The sequence below is a fragment of the Geospiza fortis genome, unplaced genomic scaffold, assembly GCF_000277835.1.
Source record: "Geospiza fortis unplaced genomic scaffold, GeoFor_1.0 scaffold178, whole genome shotgun sequence".
Classification (NCBI taxonomy): Eukaryota; Metazoa; Chordata; class Aves; order Passeriformes; family Thraupidae; genus Geospiza; species Geospiza fortis.
In genome coordinates, this window is record NW_005054466.1 from 535,808 (window position 1) to 562,568 (window position 26,761).

Below are 26,761 nucleotides of genomic sequence, written 5' to 3' on the forward strand. Positions count from 1 at the left end.
CAGCAGGAAATCCAACATTCCTCCCTGGTTGGTCGGATCCATCAAATCCCGGATCAGGTGGATTTCAGCTCCCAGGTGTTGGATCCTGGGAAAAAACAAATCCCAAAATCCAGGAAATATCTCAGGGGTGGAGGGGTTGGAATTTTGGAGAGGAGGAGGAAAACTCTGGAATTCCAGTGCTGGTGCAATCCGGATCTGCTGGAGGGATCTGGGATCTCGGAATTCCAGAATCCTGGAACTCCAGATTTCCAGAATCATAGAATTCCAGAGTCACAGAATCCAAGAATCTTGGAATCCCAGAATCCCAGCATTCCAGAATCCCAGAACTCCAGAATTCCAGAATCACAGAAATCCAGATTTCCAGAATCGTCGAATTCCAGAATCAGAGAATCCAAGAATTTCAGAATCACAGAATCCCAGCACTCCAGAATCCCGGGATCCCAGAACTCCGAAGTGTTTGGGGCTGGAAAGCTCCTTCAGGATGATCCATGAGCAGGGACTTCCCATTATCCCAATTTTTTCCAAGCGCTTCCCACCAGGAACACTTCCAGGGATGGAGCAGCCCACAACTTGCTTGGGATGCTCCATCCCAAGACAATTCCAGATCCATCCATAGGAAATTCCAGCTGCTGGATGGAATTTTGGATTCCTCATCTCCCAACAGAATCCCAGTCCCTGCTGAGGATGGAATTCCAGAATCCCAGAATTCCAGCGTGTTTGGGGTTGGAAAGGCCCTTAAAAATGATCCATGGGCAGGGACTTCTCACTATCCCAACTTTCTGTGGGATAAGAGATGGACACTCTGGAATTGTGGGATAAAATGAATCTCATTTTCCATGAAAACCCTGGAATATCATCTGGGATAAGAGCTGAAAATGCTGGAATTCCAGGATAAAAGGAATCACTTTTTCCATTAAAACCCTGGAATATTGCCTGGGATAAGACATGGACACTCTGGAATTCCAGGATAAAAGGAATCTGATTTTCCATGAAATATTGTCTGGGATAAGACACAGACAGTCTGGAATTCTGAGATAAAAGGAATCTGATTTTCTATTAAATATCCTTTGGGATAAAATACGGATGCTCCGGAATTCTGGGATAAAAAGAATCTGATTTTTCCACTAAAACCCTGGAATTCCTCTGGGATAAGACATGGACACTCTGGAATTCCAGGATAAAAGGAATCTGATTTTCTATTAAATATCCTTTGGGATAAGAGCTGAAAACGCTGGAATTCCAGGATAAAAGGAATTCCAGGGATTAAAACCCTGGAATATTGCCTGGGATAAGACATGGACACTCTGGAATTCCAGGATAAAAGGAATCTGATTTTCCATTAAATATCCTTTGGGATAAGGCACAGACACCCTGGAATTCTGGGATAAAAGGAATCTGATTTTCCATTAAAACCCTGGAATAGGGTCTGAGATAAGACACAGACTTCAAAATTCTGGGATAAAAGGAATCTCATTTCCATGACATAGTGTTTGGGATAAAACATGGACACTCCGGAATTCTAGGATAAAAGGAATCTGATTTCCATTAAATATCCTTTGGGATAAAACACAGTCACTCTGGAATTCTGGGATAAAAAGAATCTGATTTTTCCATTAAAACCCTGGAATATTGCCTGGGATAAAACATGGACACTTTGGAATTCTAGGATAAAAGGAATCTGATTTTTCCATGAAATATCCTTTGGGACAAAACACAGACACTCTGGAATTCTGGAATAAAAGGAATCTGGTTTTTCCATGAAAACCCTGAAATATCCTTTGGGATAAGAGCTGAAAACGCTGGAATTCCGGGATAAAAGGAATCACTTTTTGCATTAAAACCCTGGAATTCTGCTGGGATAAGACATGGACACTCTGGACTCCCGGGATAAAAGGAATCTGATTTTCCATTACATATCCTTTGGGATAAGGCACAGACACCCTGGAATTCTGGGATAAAAGGAATCTGATTTTCCATGAAATATTGTCTAGGATAAGACACGGACACTTTGGAGTTCTGGGATAAAAGGAATCTGATTTTCCATGAAATATCCTTTGGGATAAAACACTGACAATCCAGAATTCCATCCGCAGTTTACATCCCAAAAACCCAACCGCTCCTCTGGAAAAAAAAAAAACAAAAAAAACCAACCCAACCCATCCAACCCCAAATCCCAAAAGTTCTCATTGGAATTCTTCCACCCGGAAACATTCCAGAGGGAGCAAATCCCACTCACTTGGCGCGGGACACGACGAACATGAGGAGCGGCAGGGGGGCCCAAGTGCAATGGGACATTCCCGTTGTCTCAAATATGGAATGAGACTTTCCTGGAGATCCTCTTCCAGAGGATCTCCAGCTTCTCCCGGCGATCCACCGTGGTGCTGCCGGGATAAAAGACCCGTGGAAAAGCTGCATCCGGAAAAGTGGGGTTTTAAAAAAAAAAATTAGGGATGAAGGGATTTCAGGAGATTTGGAGTTCATGGATTGGCTCCAAAGGGTGAAGGAAAGAGGAGGCACCAAGGTTTGGCCAGGAGATGTTCCAGGGTGGAATGGGACATTCCTGGGATCTCCAGTATTGGAATGGGACATTCCTGGTGTTTCCAATATCGGATGGGACATTCCTGGTGTTTCCCATACAGAATGGGACATTCCTGGTGTCTCCCAAGTGGAATGGGACATTCCTGGAGATCCTCTTCCAAAGGATCTCCAGCTTCTCCCGGGGATCCACCGTGGTGCTGCCGGGATAAAACAGCCGTGGAAAAGCTGCGCCCGGAAAAACAGGGTTTAGGGGAAAAAAATCAGGGGTGGAAGGATTGATGGACTGGGGCCAAAGAGGAGGCACCAAGGTTGGGCCAGGAGATGTTCCGGGGTGGAATGGGACATTCCTGGGGTCTTCAAAATTGGATGGTACATTCCTGGTGTTTCCAACATGGAATGGGACATTGCTGGTGTTTCCAACATGGAATGGGACATTCCTGGTGTCTCTCATATGGAATGGGACATTCCTGGGATCTCCCAAGTGCAATGGGACATTCCCGTTGTCTCAAATATGGAATGAGACTTTCCTGGAGATCCTCTTCCAGAGGATCTCCAGCTTCTCCCGGCGATCCACCGTGGTGCTGCCGGGATAAAAGACCCGTGGAAAAGCTGCATCCGGAAAAGTGGGGTTTTAAAAAAAAAAATTAGGGATGAAGGGATTTCAGGAGATTTGGAGTTCATGGATTGGCTCCAAAGGGTGGAGGAAAGAGGAGGCACCAAGGTTGGGCCAGGAGATGTTCCAGGGTGGAATGGGACATTCCTGGGATCTCCAGTATTGGAATGGGACATTCCTGGTGTCTCCCATGTGGAATGGGACATTCCAGGTGTTTCCAATACAGAATGGGCCATTCCTGGGACCTCCCATGTGGAATGGGACATTTGAGGATTTGAGGAATTCTGAGCTCTTTTGGGAACTGGAGACCAAGGCTCTGGAATCCCTCAGGGAATGTTGGAATATTTTCCCTCTGCGCTGATGCCGAACTCGTCTGCTTTGCCTCAAAAACCCAACTGGAACAACTGGAAATCATGGAATCATGGAATTTTTGGTGTTGGATGGGATCCTAAAGAACATCCAGTCCCAACCCCATGGCAGGGACACTTCCCACTGTCCCAGGGTGCTCCAAGTGTCCCGCCTGGCCTTGGGCAATTCCATGGACCCAGGGGCAGCCACAGCTGCTCTGGGAATTCCATCCCAGCCAGGAATTCCTTCCCAGGGAATATTCTGTGGGAAGTGGAAGACACTGAGCAGGGAATTGCTGGATTTCATTATTGACGTCCTCATGAAAGTTTGGAGGGAAAAATCCCATGGAATTCGCTTTGAACCAGAAAGTGAACGTCCCAAACAACTTTTCCTTAAATAATGAACGGAATGGCCCAGGAATGCTTTTGAAACAGGTACAAATTCCTGGCATTTCCCAAAAAAAAACCCACCCTGGATTTCAGTGGGAAGAGCTGGGCAGGCACTCACATGAGCTTCTGCAGGCACTCGGTGGCAGACAGGAAACATTTATCCTTGATCAGGGAGCGCCTCTGGAAAAGAGACAGGGATACCTCTGGAATATTGGGGGCAGAGATTCCAGAGCCATCCCACAAAATCTCCGTGGAAATCCACAGGCAGCGCCTCTGGATGGGAACTGATCATGGAGCTCGGATTGCTGGGATTCACTGGGAGACGCTCTGTCCTCATCCAAGCCCAATTCCGTGCCCCATTCCCATTCCCGGCTGGCTCTGAGGGTTTTCCTTACCTGGTTGGAGGTCAGGGGGAGGTCTTTGAGAGGCCACAGGTGCCTGGAAAGGGAAAAGCGGGATTTAGGATGGATTCCATCCTGAATCCCGTTGGTTCTTCCATCTCCTCCTCCAAGGTGCTGCCAAAGCCTCGGAGCCTCCTCTTGCTCCTCTCCTGGTCCTGCTCCAGGTGGGATTTGCCTCAGGAACCTGGGAGCTCCCATCCCATGGATCCACTTCCCTGGGAGCTCCCATCCCATGGATCCACTTCCCTCCATCCCATGGATCCACTTCCCTGGGAGCTCCCATCCCATGGATCCACTTCCCTGGGAGGTCCTATCCCATGGATCCACTTCCCTCAGAGATCCTATCCCATGGATCAACTTCCCTGAGGGCTCCCATCCCATGGATCCACTTCCCTCCATCCCACGGATCCACTTCCCTGGGAGCTCCCATCAGAGTTCGCGTTCCTCAGGGATGATCCTGGGATAATCCATGAGAAATTTTGGCACTTTTGGATCCGATTCCTCTCATTTCTTTTGGATGGAATCCAATTGAGACCCTGCATCTGCTGTGCTCCTGAAATCCCGGAGGAAGATTCCCAAGCTGCTTCCCATCACTTCCAGAGGTGGATCCAGGAGCAGGAACGGACGAGGGAAACATCTGCCTCCACTTTTTCCATCTTTTCACATTTCCACATTTTAACAGGGAATGCCCTGGAATGAACATCCCTTTTCCAAGACATTTATCAATTCCAGATGATTTGGAGCAAAAAATTTGGGAATTTTCCACACAAAAGTGAGGATTAGTAGGAATAACAGCAGTTTTCCAGTACCAATTCTCCTTCCAACCAAACATTCCCAAGTAGGAATTCTGGGAGAAACTCCAGCAAAAAACTGGGAAAGACCAATGACGAATCCAACAACAACTCAACCCTCCCGGGATTTTCCCTGGGGATGGAAAAATCCCGCTTACTTCTGCACATCCAGGAATTCCAGGAGCTGGATATCCGGGAAGAGGCTGAGCTCCACGATTCCCTGGCAGTAGAGCTCATCCTCCCGCTGGTGCTGGAGCATGTAGAGCATGAAAAGCTCGGGATAGAATCCAGGCAGGATCAGCGGCAGCACCAGGCTGGGGCCCTTCCCGAGACTGGAAAACAGGGAAAAAAACCCTGGGATTTTCCAGGGAAATCCATGTGGATATTCCCAAACCCATGGAAGAGGCATTTCCGAGGGGTTCTCCTTGTTTTCCGCTCCTCCGAGCTTGGCACGGTTGGGTTGTGGTGGCCACAGGAGGGTCTGGTGCTCCAGGAGATCTCCAGGGAATTCAATGGGAAAAACTGGGAGCTCCAGATCTCCAGAGTCACCAGGAAAACCTGGAGCTCCAGGAGATCTTTGGAGTCCCTGGGAAAACCTGGAGCAGCAGGAGACCTCCAGGAAATTCACTGGGAAAAACTGGAACTCCAGATCTCCAGAGTCACCCGGAAAAACCTGGAGCTCAGGAGATCTCCAGGAAATTCACTGGGAGAAACTGGGAGCTCCAGATCTCTGGAATCACCAGGAAAACCTGGAGCTCCTGATCTCCAGAGTCACCCGGAAAAACCTGGAGCTCAGGAGATCTCCAGGAAATTCACTGGGAGAAACCGGGAGCTCCAGATCTCTGGAATCACCAGGAAAACCTGGAGCTCCTGATCTCCAGAGTCACCAGGAAAAACCCGGAGCTCCAGGAGATCTTTGGAGCCACTGGGAAAAACCTGGAGCCGCAGGAGACGTCCAGGGAATTCACTGGGAAAAACCTGGAGCTCCAGATCTCCGGAGTCACCAGGAAAAACCTGGAGCTCCAGGAGATCTTTGGAGTCCCTGAGAAAACCGGGAGCAGCAGGAGACGTCCAGGAAATTCACTGGGAAAAACTGGAACTCCAGATTTCTGGAATCACCCGGAAAAACCTGGAGCTCAGGAGATCTCCAGGAAATTCACTGGGAGAAACCGGGAGCTCCAGATCTCTGGAATCACCAGGAAAACCTGGAGCTCCTGATCTCCAGAGTCACCAGGAAAAACCCGGAGCTCCAGGAGATCTTTGGAGCCACTGGGAAAAACCTGGAGCCGCAGGAGACGTCCAGGTGGAGTTACCAGGAAAACCTGGAGCTCCAGATCTCCAGAGTCACCAGGAAAAACCTGGAGCTCCAGGAGATCTCCAGGAAATTCACAACCTGGAGCTCCAGGAGATCTTTGGAGTCCCTGCCTGGGAAAACGTGGATCTCCTGATCTCCAGAGTCACCAGGAAAAACCTGGAGCTCCAGGAGATCTTTGGAGTCCCTGGGAAAACCAGGGCACTAAGCTTGGCTCAAACAGACAAAGGCTGAGCGCTAAGCCTGGCTCAAAGACACAAACACAAAGTCTGGGCACCAAGCCTGGCTCAAACACAGAGCACTAAGCCTGGCTCAAACACAGAGCACCAAGCCTGGCTCAAACACAGAGCACCAAGACAAACACAAACACAGAGCACCAAGCCTGGCTCAAACACAGAGCACTAAGCCTGGCTCAAACACAGGGCACCAAGCCTGGCTCAAACACAGAGCACTAAGCCTGGCTCAAGGACACAAAGTCTGGGCACTAAGCCTGGCTCAAGCAGACAAACACGAGCTCAGCACTTCCTGAGTTTCAGGACCCCTGGTAAATCCCACCGGGATCTGAACACGGAACCTCCGGAGGTGCCACCAACCTGGGATCCGCATCCTCCGAGGGCGCGTGGCCCTTCCGCTCCAGGGCCACCCGGAGCAAACCCCTGAGAGAGCAAAAACAAGGATTAGTTCCTTCCCTGGTTTTATTTAGGGATAATTTGTTCCCACAGGAGGAGCTGTCCCAGCACCCAGTGGGAGATCTGTGAAAATCCCTGGAATTCCGGCAGAGTCGTTGCAGCGTTTGAGGGGTTTCTGCTCGAGCAGCGGCCGCACCAGGAATGGCTGAGAATTCCAGAATTTCCATGGATTCTAAAGAGCACAGTGCTCACAATTCCTGATCCTACTCTGGAAAAGCAGCTGGGCTTTGATTTCCCAGAGAATGCTGGAATGGTTCGGGTTGGATTTTAGGAAGGAATTCCTGGCTGGGAGCGTGGGGAGGGGCCAGGATGGAATTCCCAGAAAATCTGTGGCTGCCCCTGGATCCCCGGAAGTGTCCAAGGAGAGGCTGGATGGGGCTTGGAGCAGCCTGGGACGGTGGGAAGGGATTGGAGCTGGATGAGATTTCCAACCCAGAGCATTCCATGATCCCATTTTTCCTTCAGTCATGGATTTCCAGCCACAGGGATTTGTGCTCTGATTGACATCGTCACCTCAAGGAAGCAGCTCTGCCAGGAACTCCCAGGAACTCCCAAAGACTCCCAGGAATTCTCAAGAACTCCCAAGAATTGCAAAGATCTCCCAAGAATTCTCAAGAATTCCCAAGAATTACAAAGGACTCCCTAGAATTCAGAAGAATTCCCAAGAATTACAAAGGTCCCCCAAGAATTCTCAAGAATTCCCAAGAATTACAAAGAACTCTCAAGAATTCTGAAGAACTCTCAAGAACTCCCAAGAACTCCCAAGAATTACAAAGAATTACAAAGAATTACAAAGGATTCCCAAGAACTCCCAAGAATTCCCAAGAACTCCCAAGAATCCTTAAGAATTCCCAAATATAAATTATTTTATCCAAGAATTTCAAAGAATTCCCATGAATTCCAAAATACTCCCAAGAACTCCCAAGAATTCCCAGGAACCCCCAAGAAAACAGGAACACAAATATGGCCCAGCTCCTAATCCCACGATCCCAAGGATCCATTCCACGCTCCCACCCCATGGAAGAGCTCCAGGCTGGACTCACTGGTAGAATTCCCAAATTTTCTTGGAGTAGAACTTGACCTCCTCCTGCGCCATGGCCAGCAGGTGCCGGTTGGCCCCGATCCCGGAATACGTCGCCTGGAACGCCACGGTCAGAGCCCTGAGCAGCTTTCCCAAGGGATGCAGGGAAGATTCCAACACCTGGAAAATCCGATTTCATGCATCAGGAGGAGAGGGAAAACCCCAAAGGGCTCCTGGATTTCTCCAAGAATTCCCAGCTGGAATTTGGGATCTTTTGGATGCCGTGAATGCTCTCTGCTCCCTTTTCCAGTTGAGATTTGCTGGGATGTTCCAGAGGGAACAAAAGGTGCTCCAGGAAAAAGTGGATGAGGGAAAAATAACCTTGCTATTTATTAGATAAATTCTTTATTATTAATTTTTGTATTCTATAAATTCTCTGGTTTTTAAACAAATTATCTACTTATTATTAAATTCTTTTCTATTAAATGCTCTATTTACTAATAAATTCTCTATTATTAAAATCTCTATTCATTATATAAATTCTTTATTCTTGAATTCTCTATTTATTATTAAAGTCTCTATTCTTAAATTGTTTATTACAGCACTGGAATAAATCCCTCTCTATAATTAAATTGTCTATTATCAAATTATCTATTCTCTATTATTAAATTAGTTATTATATTAAATTCTCTATTATTAAAATCCTGATTTATTATTTAAATCTCCATAACTAAATTGTCTGCTTATTATTAAACTATTTATTATTAAATGCTTTATTATTAAATTCTCTATTATTAAATTCCTTATTATTCAATTTACTGATTAAAAAAATTCTCTATTTATTAATAAATTCTCTGTTTATTATTAAATTCTCCATTATTAAATTCCCTGTTCATCATATAAATTTCTTATTTCTTATTAAATCCTCCATTATTGAATTTCCTTTAATATAAATTATTTTATTAGTAAAATCCTTATTTATAAAATAAATTCTTTATTATTTAAGTCTCAATTTATTAATAAATTCTCTACTATGAAATTATTTCTTCTATAAATCCTCTGTTATTCAATTATTTATCATCAAATCCTGGATTTTGATCATTTTAATAATGCAAAATTTTATTAATTTCTGATAATTTTATTGAATAATTTCAATCCTCACCTTCTCCAAGTAACTCTGGAGCGACTCGGGCTCCTGGTGCTCAACGAGATCTTCCAGGATCTCCTCAATTTTCCAGGAAATCTCCTCCGAGCCTCTGGAAAAATGGGAATTGAGGAGCAAATGGATAAATCCCAACTGGCAAATTCCAAAGGGGCATTAAAATAATTTCAATAAATTAATTTTTCATGGGTGCGGATTAATCTCAGCAGCAAAAATTCCAGCTGAGGTGGGAAATCCCTGCTCCTTTTTCCTGAGCGGGAACAACTGGAAAATTCTTGGAATTACACAACATTCCTGGGTGGGAATGAAGGCTGAGTTCCCAAGAGGAATTTCTGGGATTTCCTCTTCGACAGAACAGGAATTCCCAGAATTCCCTCAGTAAAAGTTCCTGTTCCTTTGGCAGAACAGGAATTCCTGGGATTCCCCCTTTGGCAGATCAGGGATTTCCGGGATTTTCTCTTTGGGGGAAAAGGAATATCTGGGATTCCCTCATTGGCAGAACAGGAATTCCTGGGATTTCCTCAGTACCTTTGGCAGACCAGGAATTCCCGGGATTTCTTCTTCAGCGGAATAGGAATTCCTGGAATTCCCTCAGTAAAAGTTCCTGTTCCTTTGGCAGAACAGGAATTCCCGGGATTCCCACATTGGCAGAACAGGAATTCTTGGGATTTCCTCAGGGATTCCTGGGATTTCCTCAGTACCTTTGGCAGACCAGGAATTCCCAGGATTTCTTCTTCAGCAGAACAGGAATTCTCGGAATTCTCTCAGTAAAATTCCTGTTCCTTTGGGAGAACAGGAATTCCTAGGATTTCCTCAGGGATTCCTGGGATTCCCTCATTGGCAGAACAAATATCCCCAGGATTTCCTTGGGAATTCCCGGGATTTCCTCAGTACCTCTGGCAGAACAGGAAAAAATTCCTGGGATTTCCTCAGGGATTCCCAGGATTCCCTCATTGGCAGAACAAATATTCCCAGGATTCCATGGGAATTCCCAGGATTTCCTCAGTACCTTTGGCAGAACAGGAATTCCTGGGATTTCCTCATTGGCAGAAGAGAACATCCCCAGGATTTCCTCAGGGATTCCCAGGATTCCCTCACTGGCAGAACAGATATTCCTGATTTCCTCAGGAATTCCTGGGATTCCCTCGGTACCTCTGGCAGAACAGATATTCCTGGGATTTCCGCAGCTCCTTGCTGGTTTGGATGTGGAATCCCGTGAAAGATTCCTCCATTTCCTCCTTGCAGCCGGAATGGAGGAATTCCAGGAATTGCTCGAAGATTCCCGTCCATCTCTTCTCCACGGGGAATTCCTTGAGGCCCAGCTGGCTGGAAAACAACACGGGATTGGGATTTTCCATGGTCTTCCCAAATTCTTGTGGATTTCCCCCTCAAATATGGGAATGTTCTCTGGGATTTGATGGAAACACAGAGCTGGGAGAGCTGGGAATGTTTTCTTGGAGAAGGGAAAATTCCAGGGGCTCCAGGAGAGCTGGAGAGGGACTTGGGATAATGGATGGAGGGATAGGACACAGGGAATGGCTTCCCATTGGAAAAATGGGGATTTAGATGGGATTTTGGGAAGGAATTCCTGGCTGGGATGGAGGATCCCATCCCAAGGACCCTGTTCCCAAGGATCCCAATGATCCCATTCCTGAGGACCCCGTTCCTCAGGATGCCATCCCGAGGACCCCGTTCCCAAGGATCCTGAGGATTCCATTCCCAAGGACCCCGTTTCCCCAGGATCCCATTCTGAGGATCCAATTCCAAGGATCTCTTCCTGAGGATCCTGTTCCTGAGAACCCCATTCCCCAGGATCCCAAGGACCCCATTCCCAAGGATCCTGAGGATCCCCTTCCCAAAGACCCCATTCCCCAGGATCCCAAGGATCCCCTTCCCAAGGATTCCATTCCTGAGGACCCCATTCCCCAGGATCCCAAGGACCCCGTTTCCCCAGGACCCCATTCTGAGGATCCAATTCCAGGGATCTCTTCCTGAGGATCCTGTTCCCGAGAACCCCGAGGATCCTGCTCCCGAGGACCCCATTCTCCAGGATCCCATCCCAAGGATCCCGTTTCCCCAGGACACAAAGATCCCCATTCCCCAGGACCCCATTGTTCCCCAAGACCCCATTCCCCAGGATTCCAAGAATCCCCATTCCCCAGGGCCCCGTTGTTCCCCAGGACCCCCAGGATCCCAAGGACCCCATTGCCAGGGATCCCAATGATCCCATTCCTGAGGACCCCGTTCCTCAGGATGCCATCCCGAGGACCCCGTTCCCAAGGATCCTGAGGATCCCCTTCCCAAGGACCCCGTTTCCCCAGGATCCCATTCTGAGGATCCAATTCCAAGGATCTCTTCCCGAGGATCCTGTTCCCAAGAACCCCGAGGATCCCATTCCTGAGGACCCCATTCTCCAGGATCCCAAGGACCCCATTCCCAAGGATCCTGAGGATCCCCTTCCTGAAGACCCCATTCCCCAGGACCCCAAGAATCCCCATTCCCCAGGACCCCATTCCCCAGGATGCCAAGGACCCCGTTGCTCCCCAGGACCCCAAGGACCCCATTCCCCAGGACCCCGCTGTTCCCCAGGGCCCCATTGTTCCCCAGGGCCCCCAGGACCCCAAGGATCCCCAGGACCCCATTCCCCAGGACCCCAAGGACCCCGCTGTTCCCCAGGACCCCATTGTTCCCCTGTTGTTCCCCACGACCCCATTGTTCCCCAGGGCCCCATTCCCCAGGACCCCGCTGTTCCCCAGGACCCCCAGGACCCCAAGGATCCCCATTCCCCAGGGCCGCGCTGTTCCCAGGGCCCCAAGGACCCCGCTGTTCCCCAGGGCCGTGCTGTTCCCAGAGCCCTGCTGTTCCCCATTCCCCAGGGCCCCAAGGATCCCCATTCCCCAGGACCCCGCTGTTCCCCTGGCCCCGCTGTTCCCAGGACCCTGCTGTTCCCAGAACCCCGCTGTTCCCCAGGACCCCAAGGATCCCCATTCCCCAGAACCCCGATGTTCCCCAGGACCCCGCTGTCCCCAGGACCCCGCTGTTCCCCTGGCCCCGCTGTTCCCAGGACCCTGCTGTTCCCAGAACCCCGCTGTTCCCCAGGACCCCAAGGATCCCCATTCCCCAGAACCCCGATGTTCCCCAGGACCCCGCTGTCCCCAGGACCCCGCTGTTCCCCTGGCCCCGCTGTTCCCAGGACCCTGCTGTTCCCAGAACCCCGCTGTTCCCCAGGACCCCAAGGATCCCCATTCCCCAGAACCCCGATGTTCCCCAGGACCCCGCTGTCCCCAGGACCCCGCTGTTCCCCTGGCCCCGCTGTTCCCAGGACCCTGCTGTTCCCAGAACCCCGCTGTTCCCCAGGACCCCAAGGATCCCCATTCCCCAGAACCCCGATGTTCCCCAGGACCCCGCTGTCCCCAGGACCCCGCTGTTCCCCTGGCCCCGCTGTTCCCAGGACCCTGCTGTTCCCAGACCTGCTGTCCCCAGGACCCTGCTGTTCCCCAGGACCCCGCTGTTCCCCAGGACCCCGCTGTTCCCCAGGACCCCGCTGTCCCCAGGCCCCGCTGTCCCCAGGACCCTGCTGTTCCCAGGACCCCGCTGTCCCCGCTCTCACTCGGGCTGTCTCTGGGGCTCGGGGGCCGTGCTGAGCACGCCGTGGGTGCTGAGCCCGCGGCCGCCCCGCGAGCTGAACGTCCCCTGCAGCACGAAGCCGTTGGCCAAGGAGAGCTTCCCCTGCGGGAAAAGTCATAAATTCAATTAAAATTGTACATTCTATGCATTTTTAATCAAAAATTAAATTATTTATTTCCATTTCTCAGTTATTAGTACATTCCCTTTTATTATTGAATTCTCCATTTATTATTGAATTCTCTATTATTAAATCCCCTTTTTATTATTAAATCCTCTATTTATTGTGAGATTCCCTTTTTATTATTAAATTCCAGAGAGCTTTCTCTGTGGAAAAATCTAAAATTATAAATTAAACTAAAAACTATGAATTTTAAAAAATTTAATTTTAAAAAATTACTTAGTTCAGTTTCTCTGCATCAATTCTCTATTCAATTCTCAATCATTATTAAATTCTTTGTTCTTACATTCTCGATTTTTATTAAACTTTCTATCATTAAATTCCTTTTTTATTATTAAATTCACATCTATTATTAAATTCTCTATCATTACATTCCCTTTTTATTATTGAATTCTCTATTTATTATTAAATTCTCTATTTATTATTAAATTCTGGAGAGCTTTCCCTGTGGAAAAATCTGTAATTATAAATTAAATTAAAATTTTTAATTTAAAAAAAGTATTTATTTAAATTTCTCTACATCAATTCTCTATTCAATTCTCTATTATTAACTTCTTTGTTTGTTATTAAATTCTCTATTATCAAATTCTCTCTTTATTATATAAATTCCCTATCATTAAATTCTCTACTTATTATATAAATTCACTATTGTATAAATTCTTTATTATTAAATTGTCTATCATTAAATTCTCTATTTATTACATATATTAATTATTATTAAATTTTCTACTTATTTTTTAATTATTTATTAAATTCTTTGTTATTAATTTTTCTATCCTTAAATTCTTTATTATGTAAATTCTTTGTTATTTAATTCTCTATTTCTTAATACATTCTTCATTATTAAATTCTTTATTTTTAAATTCTCTATTTACTTTAAAATTCTTTATTATTAAATCCTCTATTAATAAAGTCTCTATTTATTATTAATTCTTTCATTTTAAATTCTTTCATTTTAAATTCTCTATTTATAATTAAATTCTCAATTATTATTCCACTCTCCATTATTCAATTCTCCATTAATTATTAAAATCCCAAAAATGAAATCCAACTCAATATCCCAAATCTGGCTTGGAATTCCAGCCAGAAAAGCAGGAAGCTCATAAATCCCGGATTTCTCTGGATTTGCCACTAAATCCAAACAGGAATTTTGGAGGGAAAATATCCCAGCACTGGAATCGATCCCTCAAAATCCACCCTGGAGATTTCCCAGGGATTCCCAGATTTTCCCCATCCTGGGGATTCCCAGATTCCAAGGAAATCTTGGATTCCCCACCATTTGCTCAGCATGGAATGTCCTTGGAGGAGGAAGGTGATGACGAAGTCTTCCTCAGGTGCCAAAGCTCATTAGCATTAATTAACGAGCATTAATTGTGCCATCTCCCAGAATTCCTGCCACGCTCATCCCAGATTTCTGGAAAACTCGTTTTCCCTGCCCTGGGGATTTTCTCAACACTTTGGAGCAGGAATTTCTGTCGGAATCCAACCACAAAAGCTGGGAAGTGTCAGGGCAGGGCCCGGATTGCGAAATCCCAAATTTCCGCTGCCTCGGTCACGGCAGCTCCGGGTTCTGCATCATTTCCTGTGGCCCCAACGCCTGGAATGTTCTTTGTTTAAAAATAAAAAAGGATCTCGGGTGCAGCTGCAAAGCACAGCCAAAAATCCCCAAAAAAAACCCTGATAAAAACACTCAAGAAAAAAAGGAAAAAAACCCCAAAAACTCGATCAAAAATGGAGTCCCATAAAACCCACTAAAACTGTAAAAATTCAAGCAAAAATATCTCATAAAACTCAACTAAAAACCCCCAAAAAATCCCCAAAAAAATCCCAAAAACTCAACCAAAAATTTCACTTAAAACCCAATAAAAACCAAATCAAAAACTCCAATAATACCATCAAAAATTGAGTCCCATAAAACCCAATAAAACTGTAAAAATTCAAGCAAAAATATCCCATAAAACCCAACAAAAACCCCAAAAAAATCCCAAAAACTCAACCAAAAATTTCACTTAAAACCCAATAAAAACCAAATCAAAAAACTCCAATAACTCCATCAAAAATTGAGTCCAATAAAACCCACTAAAACTGTAAAAATTCAAGCAAAAATATCCCATAAAACTCAACTAAAAACCCAAAAAAAAAATCCCAAAAACTCAACCAAAAATTTCACTTAAAACCCAATAAAAACCAAATCAAAAAACTCCAATAACTCCATCAAAAATGTCCCATAAAACTGTAAAAATTCAAGCAAAAATATCCCATAAAACCCAACAAAAAACCCCCCAAAAAAATCCAAAAAAATCCCAAAAACTCAACCAAAAATTTCACTTAAAACCCAATAAAAACCAAATCAAAAAACTCCAATAACTCCATCAAAAATGTCCCATAAAACTGTAAAAATTCAAGCAAAAATATCCCATAAAACCCAACAAAAAACCCCCCAAAAAATCCCAAAAACTCAACCAAATATGTCTCGTAAAACCCTATTAAAACCCAAGGGAAAAAAAAAAATCAAGCAAAAATAAAACCCAATGGAAACCCAACCAAAAAATCCCAGTAACTCAATCAAAAATGTCCTTCTAAAACCCAATTTTAAAACCCAAAAAAAAGAGAAAAAAATCCCAAAATCTCAACCAGAAATGCCCCGAAAAACCCAAGAAAAACCCAAGAAAATAAACCCCAAAAACTCAACCCAAAAAACCCAAACCAAGCAAACCTGAAGTAAATAAAACATGAAAATGCCAAATTATGCTCAAAATTCCCAAAATCTCCAGCTGCGGCTTTTTTTCTGTGCTAAATATTCCAGAAATTTGGAAAATGGGGTTTTATAGGAAGCTGGGGGAAGCGGAGCAGGAAGGAATAAAGTTTGGGAGATGAATCCATGAGAAATTCCAGGAGAAGAGGGAGGAAATTCCAACCTTTCCAACAAATGTCAGCTCTTCCGTGAAGTTCCCTTCGTAGACGGAGTCGTCTTCCAGGAGCAGAATTCCCGAGCCCTTGGGATGAAAAGAAAAAAATCAGGAATTTGTGGAATTAACTTTCCCACCTGGTCCAATTCATCCCAGAAAAACTGATGGGATTCAGATTCCAAATTTTTTTTTTTTTTTTTAAGCCAAACATCTCCAGGGAAAACCCACAGAGAAGTCCTGTAAATTATTTCATGGATTTTCCATGGAAAAAGAACAAAAAGCCAGGAAAAGCCACCAAGGATTGTCACAGGGTTCAACTGGTAGCGCTCCCAATCCTGGGATATTTTAGGGAATAATCATTCTTTGGGAAATGATTCCAAGGAAACAGCAACTGTGTGGAATTCCCTGTGGGAAAGGGATCCAGAAGGATCAAAATCCAACTCCTGGCACAGGAGGCATCCCAAAAGAATCCCTGGAAAATCCCAGAGCTCTGGCAGTGTTGGGAATGTGCCCATTCCATGGGAAATTATTCCAGGGAATAATTCCTGTCCGTAGGGAATTTTCTGCCCACTGGGATTTGTTCCATAGCTTAAGCTCAAGGGTTTCTTTGCCCCCAAACCAGCTGGGATCACTTCCAGAGCTGGAATATTTTCCTCTGGAATGAAAATACCCTGAAAAACTCAACCAAAAATGTCCCATAAACCTCAATAAAGAACCCAAAAAAAAAGGAGAAAAAAACCCCAAAACTCCATATAAAATGTCCCCTAAAACCCAAAAAAAAAAACCCACCAAAAAAGAAAAAAAAAAGATCCCAAAACCTCAACCAAAAATGTTTCACAAAACACAACAAAAACCATTTTTCCCTAATTCAGGAAGTGGCAATGGGGTTGTTGTTCCTCTTTTTTAAGGATGGATTTTTTTAGGGTTGGTTTTTCTTAGGGATGTTTTTATTCCAATGCCAATTCCCTTTGCTTTCCCCACCAAATTCCCAATGTTCCGTGAACTGGACGGGTGAATTGCCACTGGAAAAGGAAGGATTTCATGATTTCCAGGAAAGATGGAATGTTACGGAATTCTTGGAATGGTTTGGGCTGGAAGGGGCCTTCAGGATCCATGGGCAGGGATCTCCCGCTATCCCAGGGTGCTCCAGCCTGGCCTTGGACATTCCAGGGACCCAAGGGCTGCCACAAATCTCTGGGAATTCCATCCCAACCTCTCCAATCCAGGAATTCCTTCCCAATATCCCACAAATCCCTCTGGAAGGGGAGAAAAAACAAAGACCTTGTTCTTCCAAACCGTGGCTATGGGAAAATCATGGAATATCCTGAAGGGCCCACAAGGATCCAAATCCAACCCCTGGCTCTGCACAGACATCCCAACAATCCCACCCTTTCCTGGAGAGTTTTCCAGACATTCCCGGAGCTCTGGCAGCCTTTGGAATGCGCCCATTCCCTTGGGAATGTCCATCCCGAGCACCCTTTGGGGGCAGAACCTTTCCCTGACCTCCAACCCTCTTTGTCCTCCGGGATGAGTTCGGGAATGAAACCTCGATCCCGCCCCCGGCGGTGGATTCGCCATCCCAGGGATTCCCAGATTCCACGGAAATCTTGGGCTCACCACCATTTTATCCGCATGGAATGTCCTCTGGTAGCAGAGCCCCGACTGCGTCACCACGATGCCTTCTCCGTGTCTGTGGTCATCCAGCCACATCCCGATGTACCTCTCCCCTCTGGAATGCAAGGAAATCCCAAGTGATGGATTTTCCCACTTTTCCCAGCTCTCAATCCATCGGATTTGTCCTGCTCAGGGTGGTTTTTCCTGACACGCTCCGGGCTGGATGTCCCGCACAAACTGAGCTCTTGGAATGCTTTCCAAGGAATTCAATCCTTACAATCCCCCCCATCCATCCCAGATCTCCAGGATTTATCCCACCAAACCCAAAACTGTCCCATGTCATGGACATATTTTATAAAAAATCCTTTTGCCAGGATCTTTTCCCTTGAGAAGCTGGGAACTTTCAGCTTTGGAATGTGATTTGGAGAATTGTTTACCCAGCACGTGAAGTTGTTTTTACTTGGTGACCAATGGCAGCCACCTGTGTCAAGGCTGTGAGCAGCTGCAAGATTTTATTTTCATTCCTTTCTATTCCTTGCTCGCTTTCTGATGAAATCCTTTCTTCTATTCTTTTAGTAGAGTTTTAATATATCATTTTCTTTTAATATAATATATATCATAAAATAATAAATCAGCCTTCTGAAACATGGAGTCAAGATTCTCATCTCTTCCCTCCTCCTGGGGATCCACAGCACCACAACAATAAATAAACACACCCCTGTGTCACGGACATATTTTATGAAAAATCCTTTTGCTAGGATTTTTCTCCTGAGAAGCTGAGAGGCCTCAGAAATGAAATGTAAACAATAATTATCTGCTGCTGTGGAATGCAACAGGTGCATCTGTGATTGGTCTCATGTGGTTGTTTCTAATTAGTGGCCAATCACAGTCCAGCTGTCTTGGACTATCTGGTCAGTCACAAGATTTTATTATCATTCCTTTCTATTCCTTGCTCGCTTTCTGATGAAATCCTTTCTTCTATTCTTTTAGTAGAGTTTTAATATATCATTTTCTTTTAATATAATATATATCATAAAATAATAAATCAACCTCCTGAAACATGGAGTCAAGATTCTCATCCCTTCCCTTGTCGGGGTTGCCTGCAAATTCAGCGGTCCCACACCTCAGATCCATCCCACCTTTACCTCTCCTTGTCCTCCCAGACTCCGTATCCGTTCTTTTTGTCGTTCTCCCACTGTCCCGTGTATTTGAAGGGATGCTCAGCCGAGAAGTTCTCCAGGATCCCAAAGCCTTGGCGCACGCTGTCCTTGAAGTAGCCTCTGTAGACCAGGTCATTCCCGTACCTGCAGGAAGAGGGATGGAATTCCAGCCTGGGAATATTTGACAGCCACTCCCGGAGTAGAAAACCAGGGAAGTGAGGAGATCAGGCTCATCCATCTCTAAATATTCCAAAGATTTTCCCCACAGCGTTGAATTGGATCCTTGCTTGCTGTTGGGAACGTGCATCACCCAAACCGGACATTCCAGAGCTCCCCAAATTATCCAAGGACTCAACACATGGGCTTGGAGTTGTCCTGGGAGAGGCCACTCAGGCCTTGACCTCTCACCAGCCTGGGCACAGGAAGCTCTGGAAAATCCATAGGAAGGAGGCCGAGCTTGGATCCAGCTCTCTGCGGTGGCCACCGCAAAGCCCTTCCCTGGACTGGTCCCTCTGGGAAGGGCAGCTCTGAGTTGAACAAAGGAGCAGAACACCCAGGCTGGAGGACAGGCCTATCCCATGGGCCTATCCCAGTTGGAATGCTGAGTCCGTCCCACTTGGCATGGAGAAATCAGGGATAGGGATGAGCAGGAACCAGGGGCAGGCCAGTGTTCCCAGCAGCCAGAGCATTTGGGGTGACCTCATAGGAGAAAATTCCAAGGAAATCTCAGAGCCACTTCCAGGGCCTGAAGGGGCTCCAGGAGAGCTGCAGAGGGACTGGGGACCAGGCATGGAGGGACAGGACACAGGGAATGGCTCCCACTGCCAGAGGGCAGGGATGGATGGGAGATTGGGAATTGGGAATTCCTGGCTGGGATGGAATTCCCAGAGCAGCTGTGGCTGCTCCTGGATCCCTGGAAGTGCACAAGGCCAGGCTGGAGCAGCCTGGGACAGTGGGAGGTGTCCCTGCCCACGGAATGGCATCATCCCTAAGCTCCCAAACAATTCTGGAATTCTAAATGCCCACAAAGCATTTCCAGACCAGGCTCCAAAGATATCAGGGAACCTTTCCCCCTTTAAATCCCTTTTTTCTTTCCCCTAATTCCCTTTTCCCTGGAACCCATCCTGGATTTCACTTACTCACAGATTCCATAGCCCCTCATCTTGCCCTGGTACCAGTGGCACTTGTAGCAGTCGTAGCGATCCTCGGAGCGCCGCGGGACCAGGCAGATCCCAAACCTGCCGGGGACACGTGGGAAAGGTCAGCAGGGAAAAAAAAAGTCGGCATGGAAAAAGTCGGCATGGAAAAGGGCGACTCCATTGTAGTGGATGAACTTCAAAAACCAATTTGAACTTCGTGGGATTGATTATTTTTTTTTTTCTGTAAAAAACTTCTCATTTAAATGAGGTCTTAAAGAGATCTAAAAACAACCTTAAGATGCTTTCTGTGAATAAATTCCCACGGATTTGGGGATCTGGGATCAGATTCCAGCCGGATGGAAATGTCTGCATGGGAAAGGTCAGCGCAGAAAACAGCAACTCCATTGTAGTGGATGAAGTTTAAAAATCAATTTGAATTTCATGGGATTGGGGTTTTTCCTGTAAAACTCCTCTTTTAAGTGAGGTTTATAAAAGGATCTAAAAATAACTTTTAAGACTCTTCCTAGGAATAAATTCCCGTGGATTTTGGGATCTGGGATCAGGTTGCAGCTGGATGGAAATGTCTGCATTGAGAACAGCAACTCCATTGTAGCGGATTAAATTCAAAAACCAAGGATTGTCCAAATTCCCAATGTTTATGTGCTTGGATCAGCCCTACCTGGGACACTTTTCCCAGGTGCTGCTGGACTTTTTCCAAAGGAAAACTCATCCCTTTGGGAGCTGTATTCCCAGATCCTCATTGTTCCTTCTCCGGAGTTTTTTTCAGTGCTGGTTTTCCCCTTTTTCTTCCTTCCACAAGGTAGGGGCAGAGTTAAATGTTCTGGGATTCCCAACAAAAATGTTTGGGATTTTTTCCCCCCCTCGTAAAAATGAGGAGTCCTAAAGTCCTGTTTCCAATAAAATTGAGATAAATAATACTTGAGTTTCATGGATTGTTTTTTTAAATCATGAGGAAAAACTCATTTAAGTGAGGTTTTAAAGGGATCTAAAAATAACTTTAAGACACTTCCTAGGAATAAATTCCCACGGATTTTGGGATTTGGGATCAAATTCCAGCCCCGGGGTCAGTCAGTGTCAGTCTCCTCTCTCCAGGTTCCAATCTCTGGCGGGAACCATTCCAGGTTTTTTTCAAAGCAGGGAATATCCCGTTTTCCAAGGCTTACCCGTGCTCCAGGCCCTCCTGGAAATCCCCGACGTGGTTGCGTCCATCGCGCCACTTCAGCGTCCCCCTGGAACCCAAGGAATTCTCTCACAAGGGACAGCACAACATTCCCAGATGGAACAGCACCATCTAAAGCCCAGCCCAAATATTTAGGCCGGCTTAGACGGAGCTTGGAGTCCCGTGGAAGGTGCCCATGGCAGGGGGCTGGAACTGGATCTTTCCCAAAGTTCTTTCCAACCCAAACCATTCCCAGATTTTATGGCAAACATCCAAAAAATCCCTCGGAGGACAGAGACACAAAAGGCACCCCCAGGCCTTGCTTTTCAGCAGGAGGATTTAATCCCATAATGTTTTCCTGCTCTGGGCCGAGTGGGAAGAATCCATTCCATTCCCTAATCCCAAAAGTATTTTCTGGAGGTGCTGCCTCGTGCCTCTGGGACCTTGCACCTGATCCCGAATTAATTACAGGGATTAACCCAGCTGGAGTTCCTGCCTGGCACATCCCCGTGGACGCGGTGACACGACAGCCTGGAATTCCAGCGGCTCAGCCGCCGGGAAAACAGAGAGGAAAACCATTCCCAAGGGATCGTTCATCCCGTGTTTTGTGGGGGCTGGAAAAGCGATTCCGGGAGCTGATCCCGCAGCAAGGAGAGCCGGGAATGGGCAATGCCAGGGAAATCCCTGCCCGGCCGTGCCCGGCTCTGGAGCGATTTCCCTCCCTCCCGGAATCCCACTCCACCCACACCCACTGAGAGCTTTAACTCCGGCCTCATCCCAGAAAATCGGATCCCTGCACATTCCCCAGCCGGACACAATGGAATTACAAAATCCTGGAATTCTTTAGCTTGGAAGGACTTTGAAAATCATCTCATCCCACGGGCAGGGACACCTCCCACTGTCCCAGGTGCTCCAAGGGTCCAGCCTGGCCTTGGGCACTGCCAGGGATCCAGGGGCAGCCACAGCTGCTCTGGGAATTCCATCCCAGCCCCTCCCCACCCTCCCAGCCAGGAATTCCTTCCCAACATTTGCTCCAAACCTCCTCCGGGTCGTGGAATTAAGGGTGGGAATTAGGCGGAGGAAATATCAGGGATTTGAGGAATTCAGGGCTCTTTTTGCAGTTGGAGGCCAAGGCTTTGGAATCCCTCAGGGAATGTTGGGATATTTTCCCTCTGTGCTGATGCTGAGCTCGTCTGCTTTGCCTCAAAATCCAGACTGGAACAACTCAAAATCATGGAATTGTGGAATTTTTGGGGTTGGATGGGATCCTAAAGAACATACAGTTCCAACCCCATGGGCAGGGACACCTCCCACTATCCCAGGTTGCTCCAAGTGTCCAGCCTGGCCTTGGGCACTTCCAGGGATCCAGGGGCAGCCACAGCTGCTCTGGGAATTCCATCCCAGCCCCTCCCCACCCTCCCAGCCAGGAATTCTTTCCCAACATTTCATCCAAACCTCCTCTGGGTCGGTTTGCCAGGAGATGGTGCAACACCAAAACCGTGAGGAGGTTGTTTGGCTTTCACCCAGGCTGTTGTTTCAAACACCTCCACGAGAGTGGCTCTTTTCCAAGTTTTCCAGAGGATTGGTTGGATGTGTTTGAAATTCCAATATTTTTTAATTTTAAGGTAAATCTCCTTTGGCTCTGTGGGTCTGAATGGAAAAAGGGAGCAGCCAAAGGGGTGAGGGAACAGCTGGAGCTAGGCCAGGTTTAAGTTGGATTTTAGGGAAAAGTTCTTCCCCCAGAGGGTGTCGGACACTGAACATTCCCCAAGGAATGGGCACAATCCCAAGGCTGCCCCAGGAGTATGGACAGGGTGGGGTTGTTGGGATCTGTACAGGGCTTGATCCCTGTGAGTCCTTCCCACTCAGGATATTCCATAATTTCATGTCTGCTCCTGGCACAAGGATGTTTAAGCCACAGGTGAGTGGGAGTGTGGCCTTCTCCCAGCCCAGGTCACCCCAAATTCCAGGACAGCCGCTGGAGAACTCTGGAATTCCAGGACAGCCAGTGGAGAACACCGGTGTTTTTGCCAAAGAGCCCAAATTCCCACTCCCACAGCTCGGCTCACGTGCTCCTCCCTCGGAAATCCCAGAGCAGCCACCAAGGCCAGGATGCTGTTCTGGAACCTTCCAGCAACCAAATCACAGCAGAGGAATTCCAGGAGTGGGAATAGAACTCATATCCAAGGAATTGAACACCTGAAGTCCCTGAACTCTGCCAGAAATCTCCTGGGATGCCTCACCCACGTCTTTCCATGGGCAGGAGAGCTTTGGATTAATCCCGGTTTTCCAGCCCTGAGGCAGGAGAGGACAAAAACCTGGAGATGGTTTTGAGGGAGGGAAGGTGGGGATGACCCAAAGGTCTCCTGCCCTAAACGCTCCTTTGAGGCTGTTCCAGGGCACGGCACAATCTCTTCCACGGAATATTCAGGATTCAATTTTGTACTTGGGGTTGGAACCAGATTCAAATCCCTCCCAAGCCGTTTATATTCTTGATTCTTTCATTATTTTAAGGCTCTCTCAAACTGAGTTTCTCCCCATCCTTTTTGCTTCCAGAGCAAACTGTGTAAAACTCAAGGAAAATAAAATTTCCCAATGTTTTGGTGGCTGAGGAGCTTGGTCATATTCCAGGTTTCTTCCCAAAAAAAAACCCAGAGTGTTCTCTATCCTATGTCCAAAAAGTTTTGGTTGGGATCTTTGATTTAAGATATTCCCTCACTTAAACTTGGATTTATTGAACATTTCCCAATGTTCCCCTTTTAGCTCCTTTTGGATTTGAGCTTTTCTTAATTCCTCGGACAAAAGTTTGGATGTTCAAGTTTGGATAAAGTTCAAAGAGATTTTGCTAGCAGAGAATAAAATAAAATAAATATAAATAAAATATAGAAATAAAATTCTCCCCAATGGGTTTTTATTGGGGATTTTCCTTATCATGAGGGTGAGCCCCCTGAGCATGCCCAGAAAAGGAGCAGCCCCTCCATGAGTCACCAGGACAAGTTTGGGTTGACCTTTGAGATCTTCTCCAACCTTCACGGAAACGCCAAACCAGCACTTCCAACCTTATTCCCACTTGGAAAAGGTGCCCAAAAGGTTCCTTACTTGCCATGGGGCTTCCCCCAGAGCCACTCTCCCCTGTAGGTGGCCCCCTGAGCCCACCCAGAAAAGGAGCAGCCCCTTCATGATGCGGTTGAGTGATCTGGAGAAGTTCGGGTTGAGCTTGGAGATCTTCCCCAACCTTCACAGCAACTTCCAACCAGCACTTCCAACCTTATTCCCACTTGGAAAAGGGGCCCAAAAGGTTCCTTCCCAGAGCCACTCACCCTCATAGATGGTTACTCAGAGCCTGCCCAGAAAAGGAGCAGCCCCTTCATGAGTGACCTGGAGAAGATTGGGTTGACCGTGGAGATCTTTCCCAACCTTCACAGAAACTCCAAACCAGCACTTCCAAGCCTATTCCCACTTGGAAAAGAGACTTAAAAGGTTCCTTACCAGAGCCACTCACCCTCATAAGTGGCTCCCCTGAGCCTGCCCAAAAAGGAGCAGCTCCTTCATGAGTGACCTGGAGATCTTTCCCAACCTTCACAGAAACCCTAAGCCAGCACTTCCATCCTCATTCCCACTTGGAAAGGGGGCCCAAAAGGTGCTTCCAACCTTATTCCTGCTTGGAAAAGAGGCCTAAAAGGTTCCTTCCTAGTGCCTCTCGCCCTTGTAGGTGGCCACCCTGAGCCTGCTCAGAAAAGGAACAGCCCCTCCATGAGTCACCAGGACAAGTTTGGGTTGACCTTTGAGATCTTCTCCAACCTTCACGGAAACGCCAAACCAGCACTTCCAACCTTATTCCCGCTTGGAAAAGGTGCCCAAAAGGTTCCTTACTTGCCATGGGGCTTCCCCCAGAGCCACTCTCCCTCGTAGGTGGCCCCGCGGAGCCGTCCCTCCATGCGGAAGACGTAGGTGAAGAAGCGTCGGGCCGGGGCCTCGCTGCCTTCCCCGCTGCGGCCCCAGAGAGGGAAATCCCGCTTCCCGTTCAGCGCCTGGCGCACAGCCTGCTCCAGCTTCCACCTCCACACAGCCTGCGGGCACGGAAAACAGGGAATGAGCGCAAATCCCGGGAGAATCAACCGGAGACAACTGCAGGAAAGCAGCGAGGAACCTGTGGGTTCCCATCAAAGCCCTTCTGCAGCTTCCACAGGGGTTCTCCTGGAAGGTGGACACTGCAGCAAGGCACAACAGCTGTGAGGGAGGAATTTCCACTTGGATGTTAAAAAACAGGGAAAAATTCCACTTGGATATGAAAAGAAAAAGAAATACAAATTTCAAGTTGATTTGCCTAGGGGATAGGCGTGTCCTTCAGGAAAAGCAGCAAGAAACCGGTGGGTTCCCACCAACATTCCTCACCAGCCATCAACTCTGAGCCACCTCTGGCCATCTAATCCAGGATTTTTTTTGGAAAAGGAGCCAGAAATCCCAGCCCACCCTCACCAGAATTATTATCCGGTTTTAAATAATAAAGAGATGGGAAAATCCCAAAGCCTGACCTTCATCTGAGGGTCCTTGGTGGAGAGGATGAACGTCTCTTCCGGGGTTGTGATGCGTAGGCTGTGCCTAGGAGGGGAAAAAAGGATGGAAAACACAATTCCCAATCCATCAGCTCTTCCCATTCCCCCTCCTGGAGATCCTGGTGCTTTCCCAGGTGGTTCTTCCAGAGAGATCTCAAGTTCTCCAGGGCTGGATTAAGTAATTTTGGGATTCATTGGCAATGAATGGGATGAGAGGGAACGGCCTCAGGTTTTGCCGGGGGAAGGTCAGGTTGGACAGCAGCATCACGGAAAACGTGGTCAGGCATTGGAATTGCCCAGGGAGGTCTGGAGTGCCCATCCCTAGAGGTGTCCAAGGAATTCTGGGCTGGGAACAAGGTGGGGATGGGACACAGGTTGGATTTGACGATCCCAGAGGGCTTTTCCAACCTCAAAAATTCTGGGATTTCAATCTGGCAGCAAATTCCAAGCTGGTGAGATCCCATTATCCACATCCCAATCCCACGGCTCAGAAAGGAGATGGGACAAAGCTTTGGATCATTGTCCCATCAACCTGAACCATTTTTATTCCTTTCTTTTTAACTCCCAGTGGGAATTTCTCACTCACAGTCCTGGAGCCGATTTCTCGCCACAGTTTTCATCCACCCACACCAGCTTCAGGTCAAAACTCTGGAAGCTGTTTCCCTGGAAAAAAAATGGGAAAAGATGGTTCTGTTATTGCTGAAAAAATCCATGGAATGGCAGAGCTGGAGTGGCAGCACAAATGCTGGGAATGGCAGCACAAATTCCCAACTTTTTGGTGCATCCATTCCACATTGGGAGGAGACACCTTGGAGATGGAAAAGCCACCAGAAAATGAGGGAGATTCTCGTTTGGACACTCCTAAAGCTCTTCCAAAATTCCATGGCCACATCCAGGAGTAAAACATTCCCACATGACCGTGATCTCCACAGGAATTCCTCCCCTATCACATGTCAACGTTCCCAAATCATTCCAGCCAATATTCCCAGAGATTTGTGGTTGCCCATCCCTGGAAGTACCCAAGGAAAGGCTGGACAAGGCTTGAAGCAACCTGGAACCATGGGATGGGGTGGGAATGGATCATCCCTGAGCCCCCTTTCCATCCCAGTCCATTTCAGGATTTATTTAGGATTT

At 47.0% G+C, this 26,761-nt stretch overlaps 1 protein-coding gene across 1 annotated transcript in view; it reads right to left on the bottom strand.

The window, feature by feature from the left end:
* Window positions 1-2,461: 2,461 nt before the first annotated feature.
* Window positions 2,462-26,761, bottom strand: part of ALS2CL (ALS2 C-terminal like) — a 33,699-nt gene continuing 9,399 nt past the window's right edge. Inside the window, exons 8-24 of the mRNA XM_031062799.1 lie at window positions 26,214-26,290; window positions 25,607-25,673; window positions 24,945-25,141; window positions 21,076-21,141; window positions 19,892-19,990; window positions 18,738-18,896; window positions 17,596-17,707; window positions 15,988-16,065; window positions 12,875-12,993; window positions 10,417-10,590; window positions 9,265-9,358; window positions 8,125-8,282; window positions 6,986-7,048; window positions 5,239-5,412; window positions 4,284-4,326; window positions 4,007-4,068; window positions 2,462-2,735 (exon numbers count right to left, since the gene is read on the bottom strand). Coding sequence (XP_030918659.1) covers window positions 2,462-2,735; window positions 4,007-4,068; window positions 4,284-4,326; window positions 5,239-5,412; window positions 6,986-7,048; window positions 8,125-8,282; window positions 9,265-9,358; window positions 10,417-10,590; window positions 12,875-12,993; window positions 15,988-16,065; window positions 17,596-17,707; window positions 18,738-18,896; window positions 19,892-19,990; window positions 21,076-21,141; window positions 24,945-25,141; window positions 25,607-25,673; window positions 26,214-26,290 — 2,016 coding nt within the window. The remainder of the gene's footprint in view (window positions 2,736-4,006; window positions 4,069-4,283; window positions 4,327-5,238; window positions 5,413-6,985; window positions 7,049-8,124; window positions 8,283-9,264; window positions 9,359-10,416; window positions 10,591-12,874; window positions 12,994-15,987; window positions 16,066-17,595; window positions 17,708-18,737; window positions 18,897-19,891; window positions 19,991-21,075; window positions 21,142-24,944; window positions 25,142-25,606; window positions 25,674-26,213; window positions 26,291-26,761) is intronic.